Source organism: Tympanuchus pallidicinctus, unplaced genomic scaffold (genome assembly GCF_026119805.1).
Source record: "Tympanuchus pallidicinctus isolate F22 unplaced genomic scaffold, pur_lepc_1.0 scaffold10, whole genome shotgun sequence".
Lineage (NCBI taxonomy): Eukaryota > Metazoa > Chordata > Aves > Galliformes > Phasianidae > Tympanuchus > Tympanuchus pallidicinctus.
The window spans coordinates 5,378,662-5,398,037 of NW_026294619.1; the positions used below are offsets into that span (position 1 = coordinate 5,378,662).

Sequence of the window (19,376 nt, forward strand, 5' to 3'; positions counted from 1 at the left end):
TCAACTACAAAATTATTCCCTGGCAGTGTATGGAAAACCCTGTGTATTTGTAATACTACATGTACAACAGATGAGACAGAGACATGCAAACACCACTTATCTGTGTTCTTATATCTCCAATTCCCCTTTTCCCCAATAACTTCAGTTCAATATATTCCCTTCGGTGACCCTCATGGAGCAAAGAAATCCAAGCTCCTGTTGACTGGCCAGGCTCTCTCCGGAGTGTGAGATACAGCCGAGGAAACTGTTCCTACTGAGAAAACATAAGAACTTGAGTTTCTTCAGTTTTCTGTGGAAAGCTCATGTTTACCTAGAAGCAGCCCATTCGTTTAGATCTGTATCCAGGGTCCACAGACATAGACGGTCTGTTGTCACACAAAAAGTCTCAATGTTCTCCTGAACACTAAGAGAGTAAGATTTGGTTTCCACACCCTTGATCCTACACAGATAAGGCATGCACAGAAAGAAATGCTAAACAAAAACTGTATTCTATGTCTTACTTGAGAAGGAAGGAAGAGAAAGCAGAAAAAACAACAACAACAACAAAGGAAGGAAAAAAATAAAGCAGCCTGAGAATATTCCACAGATTCTGAGAGGTATGTAGCCCAATTCTATAAAGGTATTTAAATATGGTACATGCTGAGAGAAGAGTCAGAGCCACCTTTATGATTCCACACAGCAACATCCTTGCACAGCATTCAGACTTCTTCCTGGTATGGATTTCATGAAGAATTTTAACAGAAATCTTGCAGATGACAAAGAGAGATTAAAGATACTTTTAATGAAATAGTCTGACCTATGTATCAGATCATACAATAATGCAAAATCAGAAACTATATCATTCATTCAAATAAGAAGATAGAGAAACCGAGAATGAGATGTAATAGGAAAAAAATGATGGCAAGCACAAGCTACTTGAATTAAATGTAGAGGTGAAGGAAAAAATTCACTTACTATTCCAAAGTACACTGACAATTGAAGGACACCTTTTAAATAATTCATTAAAACTACAATCCTAAAAATTTATTTTTTGATTATTCATCTGCAATAAGAGAGCAGACTGAAGTAGATGTTCTTTTGAAATTTTAACCTAATAAACAGCAGGAAAAAAAAAAAAAAAAGGCCAATAAAAAGCAATTGACATCTACAACTTTACAGTAACCCTCCAAGGAAAATTTGTAGCATTTTCAATTATGTAAGTGAAGAAGAGTATACATACGCACAGAGAAAAGATAAAGGCACCTAAATCTTTTATTGACTGGGATATTTATAGTCAAGATTTTTCAGAACTATGTGTCTAAGCTGAGATTCTTCGGTTAGCTCAGTGACCCTCTGGTGCATCTTCCAGTTCCAGGGGCTGTGGAATAGTCACTAAAGATACTCATTTCTAGGACTGCCTGATGGACTTATTTGTGAAGATCTTGGCCTGACTCTGAAAGATAAGGACAGTATGAGAAGATGCAGTATGTCAGACTCATACCCTGGTAAGGAAATTCTGACATCAGGGTCAACGTGCAGCTCATTGCATATTCTTTTTCCTTCACTGTGTTTGCTGACATGAATTAGGGTATGTACAGAAATTGCTATAGTTAAAATGAACTCCTAAAACTAAGAACTAAGTGCATTCACTAGCTGGTTAGGAGCTGTATAAGAGTAGGGTCTGACTTTGCCTCCTGCTCTGCATGATGGTTCTCACATGTCCTTCTCATTCTTCTGTGTCATTATATTTGTGAAACGGAGAGAAGCTGATCTGCCTAAATAGGGGCTGGATGGCTGTGGAGAGCCCTTGAGCATCTTGATCAAGACTTTGCTATTGCTCTCCTCTCCCAGGGCTGTGTTTCATCTTGATTGTTGCACTTGCTGGCAGAGCTTACACAGTCATTGGTGATCTGAAGCAGATCTCTCTTCTCTTCCACATGAGAACCTGACCCAGCTGCTCCATGTCTTCATTGTGTCTGGTAATATTTACTAGCTTAGTCAATACAAACAATGAAATATTTCAGATTGGAAAATCAGCATCTTAGAGTCTCTAACCAAAAGTATTTTATTCTGCGGAGACGAAGGCTGTGGGAGTCAAGTCTTTTTAGACAGAGCAAAAGCTTAAAAGTAACTGTCAAGCATCATGAACAAGCTCTAAACTAAAACATGGCCAGCAGAGAGCAGTGATCCATTGCCTCATGTCCAGACAGCTGTACAGTATGTAAACTCCGTGAAAGGTGGCTCATGATAATTTTCTTCTCTGCCTTGAGAGAGAAGCCACCAGTAATGAAACTCCATACCATAGCTATCCTGGTCACAGTCTGGCTTGGCATCTTCACTCTGCACACTGCGGAATGTAACTATAGCCTAAGAGTAGGAAAAGAACTGCCTACACTGCACTACTGAAGAGCTTAGGGAGGATTCATTTTCAGACAGAGCTGATTCATGAGATCAGACTTGCAAGAAATCTAGATCAGAGCTGCAAGGAAAGAGGCTAGAGCAGAATGAAATTTCAGGAGATATCAGTCCAATATTGCTGGATATGGGACACCTTGTGGTGTGATACTTGCCTGCTGCCTGAGTCTCCTGGGCCTGCTACCGAGACCTGCCTGTTTTTCCTGGACCCGCTGTTGGTTGCCTAATGTTTACCTACTTGCTGCATAAGGCCAGCCATTCTGTCAACATCTACCCCTGCACCCTTATTCCTGCCATGGCCTTGGACTGTGAGAATAGTACACAATGAGACGCTGCTGTGTGTTTGGTGGTGACTATCCCCACTTTACATACTTTTTGATCTTTTCCTATCTTTCCTATTGCCTGCTTTCCAAATCACCCTAATTCATAATAATCACCAGCCTTTCCCTTCCCCATTACTTAAATTGATAATAAACTGGTCAGATAACATTTGACCTCACTTCTGTCTCAGTCTCACTCCATGTTTATCAAAGAATATCCCCTCTCACTCTGATAATTGGAGTGACACAGTATGTACTTGTACTGAACTACAAGAAAACATATAGCACTGCTTCTGACTAATGCAAGCTCAGAAGAGATATTCCTTCAGGCAAACAAGAATTTTTTAATCAGGAATTAGCAGTTCTGCAAGTAACCATCCATGGGCCATGTGGCAGTGCCTTACAGGATAACATGAATTTGCTGAATGCACACTGGAATTTCTTCAAACACAGAAAAGTGCACAGGTAATAAGACTGTCAAAAAAAGTAGCTCTCCTATCCTTCACTTGGAAAGCAGGGACAGTAATACAGAACCACATTCAGATGATATTTCAAAATCTATCCAGTAAAGATGCACTACTTCATACGGGCACCTATATGTAGATGATTTAACCATGAAGATTCCAATGACATTTTAGAGACAGTAGGATGTGTCACAAAAGACACCTTGAGCTCTCTTGTATCACTGGTATTGTCTGCACATTCATGAGACGCTCCCATTCAAACCATAGCTGGAAATCAGCTGGAGCTCATAATTTAGAGGAAGGTTGTGTGGTTAAAATGTGAATACAGTATTGACTGCCTATATGCAGCTATAGTAGTGTGCAAAACGTCAGACATGTAGCCAAGAGTTTGGGAAGCATCGTGGTCAAATTAATCACCTTAATCCACAATTCAGACTGTACAATCAAAACAATCGTACTTATCCATGGCTTTATCACAAGCTGGAAATAGTCTTTTCACTCCAGCAAGCTCAGAAAGCATTCTATGTTAGGTGAACCACACAAGAGTCAATCACACCCAGGAGAATGATCATTAGCATTCAACTTACTTAGAGCTGAGAAGAAATAATAAGAAAAGTCCAGTGGGAACCTATTAGTATTCTTCTTAATATGAATTAGCAGCAAGAAACTAGAAAGACCAGACATCTGATCTTGCACTTAGCTTTTGCAGAACCGCAAATATATTAGATTGTGAGGAAAAGTGAGTTTATTCACAAGGTTTGGGGACTCCATATTATTAAACTCTTCTCTAAAACAGACTTTACTGGACATAAATCAAGTTCAACGGACAGCCCTGAAGGCCACAGCAAATAAGAAATATGAAGATCAGGAAAATTTGCCACAAAGCAATTTTTCCATCCCACCTCAAGAATGGTGAAAAAAATGAAGAAGAAACAGACTTTCTAACGCTACCTCAGGGATGAATCTACAAACTGCAAGAGCTACTGTAAGGGGCTCTTTTTCTGAGCTGGCTCTCTTTCCGTACAGCTGGTGACCCTTTCACTCAGTGCTGTGGGTGCAGTATCAGTGAGTCTATATATTCAGGTATGCACCATATCAGTGAGAAGTGGGGGAGCATCCCTTCTCTTTGCACAGAAAAAAAATGTGGTCATCAATGACAAGGTTGCTACCTTGCATCTCAAAGCTGCTACACACCAACAAGTTGAAATATCTCATCCTAGGAGTTATTTCAGGCAGCATTCAGCAGCAGTGCTTGGACAAAGAGGTAACATCAAGTTTCCCCAGTAGCACTGCTCAGGTCCATGCTACTCCTCCTCTGTGTGGCATTACACACTGACTTCAGGTGCTCTGGGAAGAAGCTTTGGCTTCAAAGCTTTGGGTCCAGTTTTCCATTTTGGTGCAACTTACATTGGTATTACAGGTGGATTTAACAGCCATTCAAACAAAGCAGCAAGTATCTTACATCTGCTTACATTCTACTTTTTCCATTAATTTTCCTTAGATTGCATAACACAGATGAAAGAATCAAACTGTAAGGAACAAATATTGTGCATGTATGGGCAAGTAAACCAAGTAGCATGTTCTTATAGCAGCTATAAGAGCTACAAGTTGTTCCTGGTCTTACAGGTCAGCCACTACAACGTAGGAGCCAAACACGTGAGCTCACTTCTTTGCTCCTTCTTAATTTTTCTGAGCAATCTTGGGGAAGGACTGTACTTCCCCCTGTAGAGCAATTTAGACTGAGGAGACCAAGAACTTGAAACGCTGGAAGTAGCTTGCTGAGAGGAAACAACAGACTCCCATCTGCTCCAGGCACTGTGCTGACAGCTGTTCTAAACCACTGCCTTCTGTCTCATGCATCAGGCAGCCTGAGTCTCAACTATTGATACCAGGCCCAGCTGGGTCTCTGAAGGCATGAAAAGTGTGGCTTCTCTATTGGGAAGGAAGACTTCTCCTCAGAGGCTCCAGATAACAATGTCAGCTCAGGTCCTGCCACATGTGGTGCCTGGAGTTTCACAGCATGCTTGGAAAACATGCGCAGGTATAAAACCTCTGTACTGTCCAAGACCACCTCACCACAGCATAGGAAGGACACACAGCACTGGGTAATTTGACTGCACAAACCGTGTAAAAGGACACCTCTGACAGAGGCATAAATGGAAAAACAAGTTGACAGGCCTGTTACTGACACCACGTTTACACAAAAGCGTAGTGAACCTTTTTCCTCTCTCCTGTGAACTGTGCCTGATGGCTTGGTTAATTTTCCTATCTCCTTTCTTAGTAACAGAGTGTAATACGAAAAGACTTAGGCTTAATGAATTCTTAGTCCTCTTTGAGGCCACCGTAACATAGCTCTGGAAGGCTAGCAGGAGAGTGGAACTGGCTCTCTATATAACAGTATACTCAATCTTCTTTTTCCAGAGCATTACTTGTATCTGCTTTGAATTGAGATTGCAGACAAAACAAGATTTGGCAAGCTAAAACACACACATGAGATGGGATCGACAGCACTCCAAAGCTGCATCTTAAGTTATACATTAAAGCGATGAACAATCTACGGCTACTACAGAAAAAGCCAAATTGTTCCTGTTTCCATCATCCATTAGCTCACAATTCCCTTTTCAAGCAGCCCACTGGTCAAAGTGGTAAGCCTGAATGTTATTCTGTACCTCTGTGGTCAGCCTTAGCTGCAGCAATGTAACTTGAGGTATGAAAGTACAGGAACATTTTTTAAAGGTTTCCACTACAGAGCAAGAGCTCTCACTTTTTGCAGCTTGAAATGAACCCAACTTGCAGCACAGAAGCAAGTGCAACCACAGTGGGGTTAGAGCAGGAAAAGCCTTCACAGGGGGGCTAGTGAAGGATGGGTGGGGGAAGGAGGTGGTTCTGTCACCAGAAAAAGTACTGACACTCAATTTTTTCCACTTGCACTCAACCCCACCATGACGCCCCAAGAGTGAACACAAGAACTGACCACTGAACAACAATATATAAGCTCCGTGAGAGGTGCCTCACCATAACCACTTTCTTCTCTGCCTCGAGAGAAGCCACCAGCAATGAAACTCCACACCACAGTTATCCTGGTCACAGTCTGGCTTGGCGTCTTTGCTCTGCACAAGGCAGAAGGTAAGTGTACAACCTAAGAAAGGAATTGCTCCTCACTGCACTATTGGTCTGAAGAGTCAGGCAGGATTCATTCTCACACAGAGCTGATGCATGTGATCAAACTTGCAAGAAATCCGAATTAGAGCTGCAAGGAAAGGTGCTAAAGCAGAAGGGGGTTTATGGGAGATTTCATCTGATGTTGTGCTGATTAGTAGGTTGTCTTCTACCTCAATGCCAGGAGAGTTTTCTATGCCTTATAATCCTTACAGAGTTTCTGTGCCTTCTCTCTCAAAACCGTGAAAGCTTGAAGATGCAATGCAATGTGACATATGCCCCGTCTTTGAAGACATTCAAGGTCAGACTAGAAAGGGCTCTGAGCAACCTGATGTAGCTGTAGGTGTCCCTGTTCATTGCAGGGAGTTGGACTAGATGGCCATTAATGGTCCCTAAGTTCCTTCCAGCTCAATTTTGTGATTCTATTATATATATTCTTTCAATTTTTATTTAAACTCAGACCATATAGTCATGAACAATTTTGATGCCCTGAGATGTTAGAAGTTATTCCAGTTCTGCACGTTAAATATTTCCTTCTTTCTAAACAAGTATTTTGGAGTGAACAGATAAGAACAAAAGATGCAAAGAAAACAGGGTATTTATACAAGGTTTTCTCTCCTCCAGGTTTCATATAATTTAATATCTTGTTGGAGATCACTTACGTGCATTGAAATGAACCATGTTTATTAGTCGTATTCTGAATGAGTTTACAACTAGTGATGTCTATGTCCATGGCCTCTGGATTAGGCCATGCGTATCATGTAAACATACTACATGTAGCACACTTACACAATTAGCTTCAGGCAAAAGAGCTCAGAAAAATCACAGAAAACACTCATGCAAGCCATCTGCAAACCCACAAAAGCATGCAAATATAAAAACACTTCACAAAACCACATGAAAACCAAACTGAGACCTGCTAAGCATTCATAAAACGACGTATCCACATGCTGAGTATGATATCTTAGTGCCCCTAGAGCTGGATCTTTGTACGTTCTCATAGTTTGATTAATGCTGCTGCTGTTCATCTCAGCAACACGTGGCTGAGTGCTACCAACTGACAGTTTGTACTGCCATGCTCCAGGATACATGGTTTGGTTTTGTTCTCAGTTTTAGAGAACGTTCCAGAGAATACGTCCTAGTTATTAAACACAACTGCATTTCCCTGAAACACGTGCAAATGTTGGAGGAAGGAGGGGATTGGTTAGCACTCTACTGGGTCTGATACTAGATTTGCAGCAAGCGTGCAATGAAGTCAGCATTCTGCCAGTTCAAACTTTCAACAGTTAGTATGTGTATTGATGTGTTTTGGTGTGTTTTTAAATGCTAGCTTTGGATGCCCATTGAGAAAGAAGAAGCTTTACTTACTTTTCCTTCACATGGATAGCAGGGACAGTAATACTGAACCACATTCAGATGACATTTCAAAATCTATCCAGTAAAGACGCTCCTGTTCAAACCATAGCTGGAAATCAGCTGGAGCTCATAATTTAGAGTTTAATTTAGTTTTGTGGTTAAAATGTGAATACAGTATTGACTGCCTTTGTCAATCATCTGTTCTTCCCCTTGCAGGGAGTGCTGCAAGTCAGTCAATGCGCAAACTCTCCTGTGTAAATCTGTCTGCACAGAAAGTGGACATCAGAAGCATCGTCAGCTATGAAAAGCAGAAAGTTCCAGTAGAAGCTGTCATGTAAGTACCTAACGCAAGGCCACTTCCAAACTCAACTATGCAAACAAGCTTCCATCAAAAAGGGAAAAGGTATCAGAGGACACATCACAGCCCAGCTTGCAGACTCAGGCTCGTTCAGGTCACTATTCTAGTTCCCTGTCAAGCAGTCAATCACCTACCCAGAAGGGGAGAGGCAAAAGGTATCTGAAGACAAATGCTGCTCACAAAAGGTGGCAGAAGTCTCATTATACAACTATATCTTTCTGCCCAAAAGGTAGAAGAAATCTCAGCGAGGACTTAAGGCAGATGTGAGCAAATGATGCTCACGAAAGCTGGCAGAATAACTGTAACACCTGGTAGGAGATGTGTTTGGCCTCTGTATTGCACATGTAGTTTCTAATCAAATCCAGGACATCTATTCCTAGGAAAGAAGTGAGCATCACAATTTCACATAAATTCTCAGATTATAAGGAATGCTACATTTTAAATTAATTACCAGCATGCATGCATGTAATCACATATATTACATACTTATCCATGCCATGAATAGGGAACTGATATTGCTAGCTGCCATTACGCCAAGTAACCATTTTAAACTCTAGCATGTGATACGGTTTTACCACACTCATACTCATGCCTGCATTAAAAAAAACAGAATAGCAAAGCTGGCTTTGGAGACCAGAACTTAATGGGTGCCATGCTTTCCTTCCTCTGCAGGTTTATCACCACAAATGGTATCAAGATCTGTGTGCACCCAGATCAGAAATGGGTGCGGTTAGCTATGAAAAGAGTAGACCAAAGACATACTAACAGAAGAAGATAATCCTGTCCTTGGCAGGCACCTGAGGCCAACAAAATAGAAGAGTCATCACTGCCACATACAACAGGGAAAAAGCCTTGGTATCCACTTGTAACTCCTATGGGCAATAAATTCTCTGAACGAAAGTGGACTCGCAGAAATCTATTAATCACTGGTTGAATGTCTGCTGACTTCTTCATGTTATAGCTGCACTCTGTTACACCACTTATTGTCTGAAATGCTTGTCAATGTTTATTTACAAATGAATGTAGGTATCTTCTCATCTTTGCTGTCATGACTACTACAGGATTCAAGGGCAAGCCGCAGATGATTTCACATGTTTTAGGGAAGAAAATTACTTCTCACAGAGATGGAAAAGAGTAGCCCTCCAGAATGATGGGGGGCCAATGTTCTGCACTGTGTGCTGAGATTCACAAGGCTCTATATGATTTTACGGTTACTCAAACTTTCATAAACTATAAGAAATAGTGTCAGGCAATCACCTGAGCAGTGGACTATTCAGAAGGAGATCCTTGGGCTTTCTGTTCTTACATGTAGTATTGCACTGTTGGCTCAGATTTTAGACTCAGGTCATGGAGATGTATGTGTACTTTCACCAAGGGATGACTGGAGCAAATTCAGGGCAAGATTAAGAATGCAATGCTATTCAGACTTGTACTTGGGAAGACTTATCCTACTCTTTGACATTCATTAGGTTATTTCAGTTACACCTTCATTTGAAACAGAACTTGGGAAAAATAAGGAGCCTTGGAATAAGCAAGAACAAATCATGGCTGGAGTCAGTGCTTCACCAACTCATATGAATTTCCTGCCCAGAAAACAAAGTATTTGTATATGTCTACTGGTGTTTTAAATTCAATATATTCTACTAATGAATTTCAATACTTTTAATAAAGTTACTCAAAGCCTCAAATCAGACCATACATTTGTCTGCTTGCATGTAGTGTGGACTGTTGAAACACGTACTGAGTTGACAGCTCAACAGTGAAGTCATTTGGGCAAGCCAGCAAGAGCTGACACTGCTTCCCCTCAAACAATCTGACTCTGGGCTTCTGTATCATATTTCAGCTGTAAAATCCTTTACATGAGACAACACCTCATCAAAAGTTTGGGTACTTCAAGTCACGCCTCAAACAGCCCAGTGATGATCCTCACATTATCAGAAGCAAATACACAGGAGCTCTTGGTGGGGAAAGAGAGAAAACTGGTGTGCAGAGAACTTGAGCACGGGAGGACAGCTATAAGCACAGAGACTTCAGGCACAAACTTTCCACTGTACTACCCACGTGTGTGTAGCCTGTATTGTGTCTAAAACACGGGCTTTTCATTACAGAACCTCTCAGCGATACACATGAAATTACAGCACTTCCAAACAACGCTACAGAAATAAGATCACGTTCCTCTAAAAGCCAGCCCTGAGTGCTTCCAGCTCTGGTCATATTTGCACATAGAATTTCTCTCCTGTGGCTCACGTCTCATCATGGCTCAGTCCTATGAAGGGAAACGCGTTCACATTTCATTATGCAGTACAGAAGGTTTTAAAGCAGTGCTACTGCACGGGCAAGGATAAGGATGACTGCATACATCACACTGCAAAACAGAGATGAAGTCCTCAGTATCTGCACTAGAACATAGAACAAATCTTACAACAGGCCTAGTAAGAAGAGCTTTACAGGTTTAAAGCAATACTGGGATGTTTCTGGAACATGCCAACATATAAAACAGCTTTCCATCATTTTGAATTGCCTAAGAGAAGACTCCAGTCCCTCATACTATAGACAACAGAATCACTTATGTTCTCTTCACCATTATCAGAACATTAGCAGTCTACAAAACAAGGTTACCTTTGAAAGTATCTCTGTGGTATGTTGTCTCAGACAAATACAATCCTCTCCCACTTATGAGAGCAGAACTGACTTAAAACACTATTCTGGCAAGCAGGACTTTAAAGCTTATACTCAGTAGAATCTTATCACAGAATTAAACTTTAGTTGAAAATATTATTTTTTTATTTTGAGAACCATAACTTGAGGATATATTAATTAAACATCACACAGAAATTAATATTTTATATCTGCTCATCTTCATCACAGTTCATGAACTAATTAATATGTGTTTCTAAGAATGAATCATCCTCCTTAATTGCACCTTGTTTGTTACAAATTGCAAGATCTGTAATGATCCTCCTGCTGTTCTTGGGAGAAAACTGTGGCTAGCCAGTACATTCCACATCTATTTCTTCCAAGTCACCAAAGACTTCTCTGTCTTTTTCTGCCTATTTCACCCCTGTCCTTAGTGTAGTTCCAGGTCTGTGCTATTTTCGTCATCTCTAGCTACATATAACCTCGAGGTTTATTTGTACTAGTACTGCTCCTGCCTAGTTCTTTTCCCAGAGGCTCTCAAACTGCTTCTGGAAAATATTACTAAAACCTCTTCTCACATACACACACACACATGCGCGCACGCATACACACACACACACAAACAAAAAAAAAAAAAAAAAAAGGCAAGTACAAAATGAAGAATTAGAGTGCTGCCACTGTGTTGGAGGCAAGTAAGGGCCACATTCCTTAGAAAAAATAGAAGGCTCCAAGGTACCTTTGAAGATCTGGAGCTGTGGTTGCCCTGATGACCTCCTTGCACCTGCCTGCCCACTCATTTCTCCCCCAAGTGAGGTAGGGAACATGGTGACTGCCTCTGTTTCTGCTCATCCTCTGCTAGACATAGTCCAGTAATACGAACATTGATTTTCTTTGATTCCTTTTGTAGGAACTGCGGTTCCTTTTGTCAGAGGGGACTCTCCAAATACACATGGCAGAGCAGCGGGCAACAATGTTTGAAACAATCATTTGTCCTCTGCCACACCAGAAACAAATCTGCAAACTCTCCAAAATGTTTTGTTTTGAAGCCCCACAAACTTCCCTGTGGCTGTCTATTTGTGCCCCCACAAAAAAGGCATGATTCCCAGTGTGACTTGTGGAGATGATTATGTCCTGCAGTGTCTTCCCCACTTTTCCTCAGGTGTCCACGCACTTTGTGCTATCAGCCTGAGCTGCCCAGAGGCCAGGAGAAAGCAGGAAAGCTTTGATGAATGCCGCTCCACAAAGTGAATGTGCAGTGCCCCTTCCAGAGCTGTTTCTCAAGATATCACTGAGAGTGACTGCTGACTTACACAGCCTGGGTGGCTGGGGCACCTCATTCCCATTTCCATTAACAAGAATATCTTTTCCTGAATGCATGCTCTCTTTTTCTTTCAGTAATTTCCTGGTCAAAGAGTTAACCTTGCTATTCTGTGTCTCTGCGGGGCACTTTACGTACAATATTCAAAATCGAGATAGCACAGTACAGCAGAAAAGTAGCTAAAATAAAACTTACTTCAGAGAACGTCAACCACAGCACGGTTTGAGCAGGAAGAACCTTTCACAAGGTGGCCGCCAACAGGTAATGGACAGGAAGGAGGTGGTTCTCTGTCACCAAAATTCACATTTTCTTCGTATGTAACCCGTTCCCACCACAAGTAGCCATTTTGGCCAAAAGGGACATGACCACTAGATAGCAACACAAACTCCATGAAAAGGGGCTCACATTAATCCCTTTCTTATTTGCATTAAAATAGAAATTAAACTCTGTATCACAGCTATCCTGGCTACTTTTTGGCTTGGTAGCTTCACTGTGCACAACAACGAGATACACAGGTGTTTAAGCCAAAAGGAAGACAGGAATTCCCAACACCATTGCACCAGCAGTCTGACAAGTTCAGGATTCATTATCGGCCGGAGGTGAATCAATGAAATCAAACCAGCAAGGACTGTGCTGTAAGCATCTGCAAAATACAACTAGCTGGTTTTGTATGGCGTATGCAATGACAAGTTAATTTGAAAGGTCTTGCTGAAACTTCTACAGTGCACTGCACGTTAGAAAGCAGAAGCATAACGGCTGCTTAGCTGTGCTTCTCTGCTAGTTCCTTACTACAGCACACTGCAAGATGAGGACTGGCCTCCAGTGGGTGCAAGATGCCATGAAAACATCAGGCAAAAGACATGTTAACAAAGAACTCTGCAGCAGTCAAAAGTGCCCCAAAGCCCTGACACACACAAAGGACACAAGATCCAACACAGTCAGGCTAAGACCCCCAAGAGCACCTCCCAGGGACTGCCTACATAGAGGTAACAATGCAAACAGCAGCTAGCTGAACATGATATCAAATGTAGCAGGACACATATAGGCTACTCCAAAAATAACACCTCCTATTTATCTCCATGGAAACTACAACAGACACGAAGATCACAATAACACTATTTGACAGAGCAAACTCAGCTACAAAACACAGTTTTTCAACATAGTCACCACCATTAACTATGAATTCTTGCCACCAATAAACAAGAGTCTGCTTCTCATCCTTTAAAAATCTCCATAGCTGTCTGGAACATGACTTGTCTTTCACATCACTGTCTGCACTGCTGAAACACACCATCCACTGCCTCACTATGCTCACATCCACCGTCTGGTCTCCATAAATGTTCACCAACTGCCAAAGAATGTCAATGAGTGCTTTTTTTTTTTTTTTTTTTTTTTTTCCTCTGAATTAAGTATTGCTTCATACACATTTCCATGTCAGGTGCCATTTTGTCAGATGGCCCCTCTGCTGCCATCTGTCACATAGCAACAAAATATAAAGAAATGTTTGTGGGAAGGCTCAAGCTCTGCTGTCATACCACAAACATCTGCCTCTGACGTTGTCAGCCAACACAATAAAAGAGAAGACATTACTTTTGGAGCAGCCATCATGGTACACAAACTACAAACACCAACTATGTGAAACTGCTATTCACTAGGTAGAAAGGAAGTCTCTGTACAAACACAGGCTCTGCTCAACACTACATTTCCACTTGAATTTTTGGGGAATAACTGCTATGGAATGTTAATATGACTCTCCAGCTGTAATTGCACCATGTGACAGAATGCCTGCATCATACCAGCCATTGCTAGAGGTGTGGAAGGATGGGGATTGTTGTGCAAAACCTCAGCTCTTGGAGTAAATTCATGCTTGCTGAATAAGCCAGAACAGCTCCTTGGAACCACAGCATATTATTTCACTCATAAGGACTGAAATAAACTCAAAAAGAACTCATAAAGAACTTATAAAGAATGCTGCTTATGGAGCTGAAGAGGACATTTTGTTGTTGAAACTTTGAAATGTATTTATTTTATTTACTGAAACAAAATGTAGGCAAAACAATTTGAAAATTCATCTTCACCTCGGCCAGTGATTGAGTTGAGGATACAAACAGCTTATCCCACAAAAATCCTGAAATATTTAAATGCTTCAACTGTCTGTATTTGCATTTCATATTAAAATCTTAGAAAATATTTAAATTCCACATTTATTTCAAAAATACCTTTGAAAGCCTGAAACTTAAAGAAATGACTAAGATTACTTTCCTGGAAAATATTTTTTAAGTTTGTGCCTTGGTATAAATTAAGTCCAAACGTGGAAAGAGTATTCTCACAAAAGCTCCCATATCCTGGCATTAGTGCTAACATGGTGTGGGATGCAACATTAAACACATTAGCTGTTACAACTAGTGAAGGATGTGAAAAATCTGAAATCAGGCTGAGGAACTAAGTTCCAGTAATTCACTTCACACTGGCCTGTTACTAAATTAGTCTATCTTAGCCCCTACTAAGTAAGTACCAAGAGCATTTAGGAGGGCAAGCACAGAAACGGAGGTGATTACAGATATTTGAGGGCAGCAGAAATAGTGTTCTGATTCATTTTTGAAGCCACTTGACATTTACGCATACAACAAAATGGTGGGCTGCCAATAGGGGGCTAATGGAGGGGAAAATACATCAAAGAGGGAAGCCACAATGAACAAACCAATTGTTGCATGAGGGTGGCTGGGGAAGGTCCAACAAAATCTCATTTTTATTCAACAACTGTGGAAATTATCTTGCAGGAAACAGCTTTCTTCAGCGTTCAGTGCACTGCTCTGATCCCAGTCAGGCACCGCTCTCAAAAGAAAACTAACACAAAACAACTACCACCACTAATGAAACACAGAGATACCACACTCACTGAAGAGCAGGGAGAAGAAGTGAGCACACTTAGCTGCATTTTTGAATTGTAACTTAATACAGTGAGATATTATTTATGATCACCTAGCCACAATATACCTTTTAGCAAATGTATAAGAGCTGCTCAGGCTTACACTTATGTAATTAATTCTTTGATTAGAGAACTTAGCAACCAAAGGAGGAAGAATACCCTTAAACCTAGGAAGCTTGTAATTCTGGGAGTCGATTAAAAATATATTTAACAAATCAAGTAACGTCCAATTATTTCCTTACGAATTTAAAGACGCTGCTAAATGAAATAGGATGCCTCTAGGGAATGCAAATTCCCTTTGTAACAGCACATCATCAGAGGAGGAAGGGATGGAAGGAAGGGAAAGTCTGTATTGTTGTGGTTTAGGCCCATGTTCAGTTAATGACATCTGGAAGAAAACATTATCACCTTAATACTGCAATTAGTTCATCTCCCATCTCACTTCTATTATCTCAGATTAATCTTCTATGGCCATGCTCCCTATCTATCCTCACTGTTTCATGGTAATAAAACAAACAAACAAACAAACAAAAAACACCACTATCCTGTGTTTCAGCTGGCACAAATAAGGATGGGTTCATGAAGCCTCCTATTCTAAGTATGTCCACTGTCACAAGGGGTTTTTTTTTTTTTTTTGCCACAAGAGCAGTCTTTGCAGGCATCTCTGGAAGAGAAGGAATACTTTCTAGAGCACGGCAAATACAAGCAAAAAAAACCTCATCTTCCAAGTTTTGTAACTTTCTTGAAAATACTGCCAGACTCTCTTTCCAAATGCTAGATCTCATGGACTAAACATGCAGAGCTATTTATTCCTCTAATTATTATCTTTCAGCTCAGCTGTGATTCTGGGACACAATCAAGTTCTTCTGCCTGTTCATTTGGTGCTATTTATTATTTGGCAAATACCAATTACAGCTTCTTGGTCATCCCTGTGACAGACAAGCGTTGTTGGTGTTCCTGCAGTCAAAAGGAAACCAGATTCAGAATTATTCACTTGGCCCAGCAGCACCAGACAATTACTACCCTCTTATTTGGACTAAATTCCCTTCAGTGCCAGCACATATTTAGCAGAGTACAGATGAAGAACTTGTTGAATTTGGCCCAGCAATTTTCATTTGCCAAAATCATGATTGCTGTAGCTGATTATTTCTATGGGAACTCTTTACTTTTGCTCAAGTGTGGATTATTAGAAAGTGTTTCACATTTCAAAAGAAATGATTCTGATCTTATGGAGCTGGATGTGGGAGACTAATGCTACTTTTGAGATTGTTTGGACCAACTAACCTTCAGTCTCTTCTCTATCAAGCTCTCCTGTGAATTTCTTTAGCACTTCATGAATTACTACCTTCCTGCTTCTGCTCCTGAGGGTATGGACAACCACAGTAGCATGATTCATGTTTACTTCAGTCAGAGTTATACTTTCAAGTCTCTACATGCAAGCTAGTACAGTGAGTGAGGAGCCAGCGAACCTCCACATACAGCTAGGTAAGGTAAGAAGGCAAAAGAACTGCCAAGTATGAAATAATAATGCATGAGACTGCATTTCCATGTGAGCTACTCCATCTCTCTTCCTGGTCTCAGACCAAGTCAGCTGGAATTACAGACACACAAAGAAACATCTCCCTTTACTTGGGTCAGATTCTTTGGTGTAAATCATGGATGCCCCCATTAACTTTCCATTCAGCTGACATAAAATAGTCCTGCAGTTTAAATTCACAAATTACAACCATAAGTGCTTCATTTCACTCTGCTCTTCACTCTGAAAACATGTGCTGAATTGATATTAAGTTTACAGGTCAAGAAGGAAGTCCAAGCATCCACACAAACTCCTGCAGGCATATCCTCCCCATTGAAATTGCTAGTGATGTTCAACCCTTCTGTGAGAAAAAGGAGCATGCCTTTGGTATGCCCAGTGACTATTCAGGTTGCATGTGATTCCTCTGGGATGGAAGGTTGAACATCCCTTTTATCAGAGCCTCTACAAAGCCATTATGCCAGTGACCGTCTTTTTCTAACTCTACTTGCTTAACCAAGCATAAGCAAAATTCTCCTCCTCACACAAATGATTCCAGTGTTGTCAAAAGCACTTTTTTTTTTCTTCTTTTTGTCAGCTATATAGCAGGAGAGTTCTCCACTGAAAAAAACAGTAAGTCTCATATGTGATGTGATGAGGAAAACAACCTACATTCTAGTGTGGTGTGTGCCGATAACGAACGATTCAGACTTGAACACAACTTGAGTTGTTACTGGTAACAAGGAATATCCTTCATAACAATTAAATTATAGTCCACATCTGAGTTTTGTTTAGCAAACCATGATACATGGGGTTGGTTTGATGTATGAGAGATGTTAACAGGCTAAAAGAATTGTACACCCTTATCAATAGCATTGTCATACTTTCAGTAGATAAGTAGAAGCAGGGATTTGAGAAGACACCTATTAACCATGAAGCAAGCACTTTTGGCCAGCCGATGGACAGCAATCCATGCCAATACTGCTTGTGGACATCACTCAAAGGTCTACAGCTATCTCAAGGACCTGGAACCTGACCTTCCTGCAGAATCTCTGGATAAACTGAGCTGCTGATCTCTTGGCTTTTTCTATGTTTCATAGCCTCCTCTGGGTGTTTTCCACAGTTTTCACAGCTTGCTTTGGGCAGCGTGGATCTAGATTTTATAAAGAATCTCTCTTCTAGCTCTTTCAGCTGATACCCATTAAACTGTATTGTGAATCCTGAGAAGGAAGACTAGGTTTGAAGGTGTTCAGGCAGAAAATGTGCATCTTGTTGGAGGCAGGCTTGTGTGTCTATGGATCATCTCAATACCTTTATATCGAATTATAAAACCAAATTACTTCTCATATGGGGGATAGCCTCTATGGTCACCAGCTGGTGACTAACAGGAAAAGCAGCCAAAAGCTGTAACAGTAAAGATGCCAATAGTGCTTCTTTACAATCTTTACAAGCTTTATCTTTTTTACAGCTGAGCAGGTAGGATAGTATATGCAAGGCTGAAAATTCAATCTGTGCTTGTTTTGTGACTGGAATGCACTTTCCAGCTATGGTCAGGTGACTCAAAATATAATGTTCTCTCCCTTCTAAACCATATAATGAGCATCAGAGAAAAGCCAAGCTGGCAACATAAATAAGATGCCTGCTGCTGACAAGAAAAAGATGCTATATTTTGAAATACACGTATCAGCTATTTTCCAGGGGCAAACAAGCCCTTCCTCCATGTTTATTTATGTAATCAATGCTAAGATAAACTTGATTCTCTCTCATTTTCAATTCAAAGCAGTCCATTGTTTTTCTTCATATCATTATGTTACCCATTGTTTAGCACAGTACAATAAATGGAAGAATTTTATTACACCAATATTCCTTTGTTGGCAATCTAGTACAATAGAACTTTACCACCATTAGTTTGCACCTACACTTTCTTTCACTCAAAGCACCTCGTTACAAATCCTTGTGAAGCAAAGGCTTACTTCTTTCATGTGAATGCACAAAGAATTATATGAGTACTGAAATTGAGCAGCTGTGTGAAACTGTTCAACAGCAGGGCCCCCCAACAATTCAGCATAGAAAGAAAAATACTAAGAGCTTGCGGGTGAGCTGGAGAATTATAAGGCATTGTCTTGAAATCAGTCTAATGGAGACCAGCGCTGACTTGAAGCTTCACTGTTCCAAAACTGTAACTAGAGCACCACATGGCTTTTCTAACATTGAAAAATATGATCCACTAAGATCAAAATTCAATGTGGAAATGCCACAATTCGAAAGACTTTTTGTGATTCATTGCCTGGTTCCTTCCCACTAGACAAAAAAGATTCCAAGAGACTCTTCATATGGCAGGATTTCACAAATTTTCATCAAGATCAGAGTTGTCTCAAGGAGACCAAACTGCACCAAAAACTCAGTGGTACATGCTGTAGTGAGAGATGGGAAGTGCAGATACTATGGCCTGTTTTCTCAGAGTTCCTGTTGCCCATGCCATGGTGCCAGCAGGGAAGACGGTGATACTTCAGAGCATCTGTGATTCTGACTGAGTAGATCATGTATGAGTTCCATGTGGCCGCAAGACAGCCCATGTTCCACCATTTTCTTGAAATAGTGTGCTTTGAAAATCCATCATTCCAGATCATGAAAGTTTTGGGATCCCTGGCACTAGATAAGCAGATAATGTAGGATTCCTCAAAGAAATGAAATGCCGGACACACAGACTTTCACATTTGGACCCTGAAAGTCCAAAGAATCCTTGCTCAAGTCAGCATGATCATGGTTTATCAAATGCACTCTACTTACCAAGGCATCCAAGTTGTCCTTAAATTTGTGGCAGCAGCCTGCAAAATCCCTAGAACTATAGCCAGGATGTGTTTTAAAATAAAATGGCTCCATTTTTTTTTTTCACCTCGGGATTGAAAAAATGTGGTTGTAAGGCAA

The 19,376-nt window shown here is 40.7% G+C and overlaps 1 protein-coding gene and 1 long non-coding RNA gene across 2 annotated transcripts in view; one reads left to right on the plus strand and one right to left on the minus strand.

The window, feature by feature from the left end:
- Window positions 1-19,376, minus strand: part of LOC128072152 (uncharacterized) — a 52,437-nt gene that overhangs the window by 28,800 nt on the left and 4,261 nt on the right. The gene's annotated exons all lie outside the window — the stretch shown is intronic.
- LOC128072141 (lymphotactin-like) lies at window positions 6,099-9,739 on the plus strand. The gene is made up of 3 exons (XM_052665639.1): window positions 6,099-6,304; window positions 7,910-8,027; window positions 8,724-9,739. Exons 1-3 carry the CDS (start codon window positions 6,235-6,237, stop codon window positions 8,827-8,829), a joined length of 294 nt encoding a protein of 97 aa, XP_052521599.1. The 5' UTR covers window positions 6,099-6,234; the 3' UTR covers window positions 8,830-9,739.